This window comes from Penaeus monodon, chromosome 38 (genome assembly GCF_015228065.2).
Source record: "Penaeus monodon isolate SGIC_2016 chromosome 38, NSTDA_Pmon_1, whole genome shotgun sequence".
NCBI lineage: Eukaryota > Metazoa > Arthropoda > Malacostraca > Decapoda > Penaeidae > Penaeus > Penaeus monodon.
The window spans coordinates 33,167,164-33,172,163 of record NC_051423.1 but is presented as its reverse complement, the minus strand read 5'-3'; the positions used below and the strand labels follow the sequence as shown (position 1 = coordinate 33,172,163).

The 5,000-nt window shown below is 42.2% G+C and overlaps 1 protein-coding gene across 2 annotated transcripts in view; it reads left to right on the top strand.

The window, feature by feature from the left end:
* Positions 1-5,000, top strand: part of LOC119596988 (adhesion G protein-coupled receptor A3-like) — a 162,135-nt gene that overhangs the window by 155,392 nt on the left and 1,743 nt on the right. For both annotated transcript variants that reach the window (XM_037946406.1, XM_037946407.1), the window contains exons 9-12: positions 1-34; positions 208-678; positions 1,260-1,500; positions 1,667-5,000. The exon at positions 1-34 is cut by the window's left edge and continues 103 nt beyond it; the exon at positions 1,667-5,000 is cut by the window's right edge and continues 1,743 nt beyond it. In XM_037946406.1, the coding sequence (XP_037802334.1) occupies positions 1-34; positions 208-678; positions 1,260-1,500; positions 1,667-5,000 (4,080 nt within the window). The remainder of the gene's footprint in view (positions 35-207; positions 679-1,259; positions 1,501-1,666) is intronic.

Sequence of the window (5,000 nt, the reverse complement as noted above, 5' to 3'; positions counted from 1 at the left end):
ATTGCTCATGACACCAAATACTGCCCTACCAACGGTAAGTGTTTGACAATGAGTCACAATCCTTGTTATTACTTACTGATTCGACAAGTGTTTTACTTTTATTTAAATTCTCAATAGAGATAATTGGAAATGTAAATTTCAAATATCACATAATCGGATGATGAAATAGAAATTTAAAATTAATGTGGGTGTTATTATCATTTTCAGTGACCAGCAATAACCGTGGGTCATATGTATGGCCCAGAACAGTTGCTGGGGTCACTGTAGAGTTGGAGTGTGCAGGGATATTGCCAACACACCATAGGGAATTCAAGTTCTCTGGCAGGTCCACTGCAACATCACTTCCAGCTATGCGAGTTGCTAAGCACGCTTGCACCAACGAGGGCTATTGGCATGAGTTGGATACATCTGACTGCCCATTTGTGTCAGAGACAACAAAGATACTGGAGCAGTTTGCATCCACAAACATCTCAGCAAGCAAGACCACACTTGTTGACAGCATTAGGAGTCTACGTAACTTTACTCGTGACAGAAAGATCTTGAGGGATGCCATGGATATAGTGTTTTTAGCACAGACAGTGGAACAGTACACAAACCTTCAAGCTACACTCAGTGGAGCCAAGGAAACTGCCACAAAGCTAATTGATATCATCAGTTCTTCAATGGCAGCAACAAAAGGTTAGTAGTCTTGTGGGAGGGTTATTAAAACTTTTTTTCCAACACTGGATAATTTTGCAGCCTGAATTTGGCTTTGTAAGTGGTTGTATGATCACAAAACACAAGCACTAACATGGTAAAAAGGTAAATGAAATGCAGGACCTAACTTCTCTTGTGCTGTCAGTGCTTTCCCAGTTTTACCAGACCTTGGCTTTCTTTGAGGTACATAGATCCTGTTCTAGTGGGTCCTTTATGAAAAGCCTTTGTTATTCTTTTAGAATTTTTAACCTGACAGTTAGTCATACTCTTTTTTTGTATTATGGCTCTTTTATTTTATGGCTATTATGGGAGTTAGTTTTGAACTATTTTTGTGTTTTAGAAATGTTTTACAGAGAATTCAAGTTAATCTGATGTGGGGAATCCTCAACAAGTATGGAGAGGACAGATAACTGTAAGAGTTAGAAGAGGGGATATGTATCATTGTCAACATTAATTAATTAGAACATTGCAAAATGAAATTGCAAGCATTGGCAGAGTCTTGTTATGGCAAAGAAAATTGATTTATTTGGTTCTGGTTTCATTTCAAAACTTCTCTTTTGCAGAGTTGCTTAACAAAGCAGAGGTATTAGATGGGTCTTGCCGGAGATTGCTGAACTGCTTATGGAATGTTGCCACATCTACTCCTACACTCACCAGAGCAGCTACACCCCACCTGGAGATGCACCAGTTCAACAGGCAGCCAGATAGCTTCTCTGGTCTCACCTGTAACTGGTATAGGCGCAGTGTGCACTCTACAGAGAGGCTCTTCCGGTGCAATACAAATAATTACTCTAAGCTTTTTAAGTATGTAGAACTTACCTTTGTGTAAATGAAAAGCTAGTTTTGAAAAATTGAATGGCATGTTATATTTGATATATGTATATATATATATATGTATACTACTTCTTTATGTATGATATTGCTGTAGCCATTATTTGTTTGTGATTTGATTTCAACAATCCCATTTCAGTAGTGAAGATGAGATTCTGGATGCCCAGATCCAAGTACCATCCAGCCTTTTCTCCAAAGAAATGCTCAAGACAGGCAATGGATCTGAGGAAGAAAATCCTGCTGCAGCAACAAACACAGTGCAACTCCAGTTCTTTGTTTACGACACAGCAAATCTGTTTCCCAGAGTATTAACTGGAGGTTCTGATACCTGGGAGGTGACTTCACCAGTTATTGGTGCTAGGATAGGCAACCAGGAGGAGGAAATGCTATTAGAGGATGGTGTTTACATCACTCTGCGGTCAGCTATTTATAGTCATAATATTATGCCAGTTTGGTGGAAAGAAAATGTTGCTGGTAAGCATGGCAATTGGACCAGTGAGGGTTGCAAGATTGTACGTATGCACAACTCTCTTATTGTTTTCCACTGTGATAGATTGGCGCATTTTGGACTCTTACAGGACATGGCAGCTTTACACAGAAATCAGGCTGGTGCCAGAGGAGCTGAGTTCAGGCTGAGTGCTCCTGGTGTGTATGTTGGCAGTGCTATTTGCATTTTATTCTTGATGGCATCTATTGTTACTTGGGCAGCTCACCATCATCGGATTGCGACCATGAACAAAAATAAGCATTCATTGATGAACACCTGGATTGCCCTCCTGTTATTGGTGACTATGTTTACTGTTGGAGTTTACCAAACTGAAAATCAGCAGCTGTGTCAAGGCATTGGTGTTGCACTTCATTACCTAACAACGTGCGTCTTATTGTGGATCATTGTGACTGTCACAAACTTATATAAAAAGGTTACTAAAGCTTTACGACCACCTGTGCCAATAGAGGAACCACCTCCAGACATACCACTCCCACCAAAGCCGATGTTACGTTTTTATCTTGTAGGATGGGGGATTGCGCTCATACTCTGTGGTATTTCAGCAGCTGTCAACCTTCAGCAGTATGCAGGCTACAGTTACTGCTTTTTAGCTTGGGGCCCCAGTCTAGGGGCATTTTATGCTCCTACAGCAGCCCTTGCTTTCATTCTTTCTACTTTCTTCCTTCTAACTCACTGCATGTTGAGGTCTCTAAGAGCAAACTATGCTGAAGGGACTGGGGCAACAGAAACAACAGAGCTGGAGCTCTTAGATGCTAATTCACCCAATTCTGAGAACGTTAATGGACCTGGTGAAGAGGAAATGAGTATTGCTTCACGTGATACAACTGTTAGTGTATCAGATGGGCAGCATAGTCCACTAACTCAGTTGAGGGCTCATGTAGTTACACTTCTGCTTTTTATTCTTACATGGGCTGCTGCAGCAATTACAACAGCAGCTCCATTTGCATCAGTTATCCCTCATCACACAACCATTTTCAGCATCATTTATGCTATATGTGCTAGCAGTCTGGGTATATTTATTTTTGTCTTCTTTTGCTTTAGCCGGAACGATGTCTGGGAGGCATGGCGTGAGTGCAACTGTTCATTCAGTCCTCAGAGAAAAGAAGAAGAAGAAGCACATTTGACAACTCCTGCCAACAATACTGGTGCTAACCATGTGATGCCATCCAACAATCAGCCGCGAGGGCCGGTGGGTGCACCCAGCACTCACAGCCTCGAGTCTTCACACACTCACCAAACAAACAAATCCTCCTCCGTGTCACACAGTATTCTGACATCTAATAAGCCAGAGAGCTTAAGCAAAGCAACAAATAATTTACAGTTGCTGAGCTTTGGTACTATGACCAATGATCTCCACTATGCACCAGAAATTTTCTATAATCCTAAGCAAGTGGGTGTTGCAAAAAGGTTCTTCCAGAAGCAGCGGTTAAAGCAGATGGTGAAGCAGAACAATTTGGAAATAAATAGAACAGACAGTGATTGCAATTCTACTGTCTATAAACCTAAAATGTCCAGAGCTATTAATTCTGAGTCTAGCAATTCAAATTTTGATCCATCTTGTCTCGGTGCTTCAAGTAAGGTAAACAACACTAATATACATGTAGATTCTATGTATGGTTACATACCAACTGAATTCCAAAAGGGGGGAGGAAAGCATGCCAATAAAGATCCAACCCCAGAAGTTTTGTGTGTTTTAGGTCCAAGCACAGATAGCAAAATTACTGACCTTTACCCTACAATGGTACATGAGAGACCTATTGACATAGATAGAGGATGGTCAACCATACCACGCAAGCCTCGTGCATTTATGGAAGAACCTTTAAGCCCAATGAGAAGGGGTGGATCCTTCCCAAGTATTGTGGAAGAGGGACATTTAACATCTCAAGCCACCAGTCAAAGCTCTGCCCTTGAACAGCTGCATTTTCTGCCTCAGGAGCAGTTAGAGCAGCAACAACTGTTCAGTTATCCAATCTTGGGTCAAGTGTCACCAATGACACAACAGCTAGTTCAGTATCACAATCCAAGACATCTTCAACCACACTTAGATGGAGAAGCACATGCACATAGAAACAGAAATTCCTTCAATTCAGATTTGACAGAGAGATCAGATATAACAGGATTATCCAGGGGCACTGATCACTCCCGCATTGGGCGACACCATAAGCATCGCTCAGGAAGAGATAGACCTAGATGTAAGCCAAGGCGGAAACCACCAAGACCAAGGGGCAATTGTGCACATGATGAGAAAGATGACTGGACAGAAGATAATACCTCGCCTATTATTATAAATCACCTTCCCTCTGGAGAGCATGGTCTGCAGTCTTCAGAATCAGAAAAGGATGGAGGTCCCCACCAGTTTATGTCATACCCTCAACATGTTCATGCTATTTCTCCACCTAGTACCCAGAGAGCAACTCTCCAAGCTGGCCTTGATTCGCTCAACTCAGTTCTGCCAGCAGAACAGACAGGGGAAATGCTGTGTATTGACATGACTTGGCCTCATGTTATGAACTCAGGACTTCCAGGAAATAAACATGGAAGAGTTAGACCAGACAAAGCTAATGGCCATAGCTATTCTCCAAACCTAGATGAAGTGGGAATGTGTTGTGGAGTGAACCATGGTGAGGAAGGAGATTGTGTGGCTTGGGATAGTGAATGTGGTGAGGTCTACTGGTGTGATGGAGGTGGAGAAGAGAGAGTAAGTGTTTGTGAAGTTAGTGGATGTGAAAATTCAAGTATGTGTGATGGAGCTTGTGGAACTCGAGGTGATCTGTGTGGGAGTCAGAGTAGTGATGGTGGAACTAGTGTGGGAGGTGCCAGTGTGGATCCAGCTGTTGGCACTAGTCCTCGTGGAAGTGTTAATATATCTGATTCCCCATATGATTCACCATTGCATCGACTCCATCAAAACACTCCAGACAGTGGTTCTTTGGATTCAGGACTCCTTGGTTCACCAGGAAGGCCA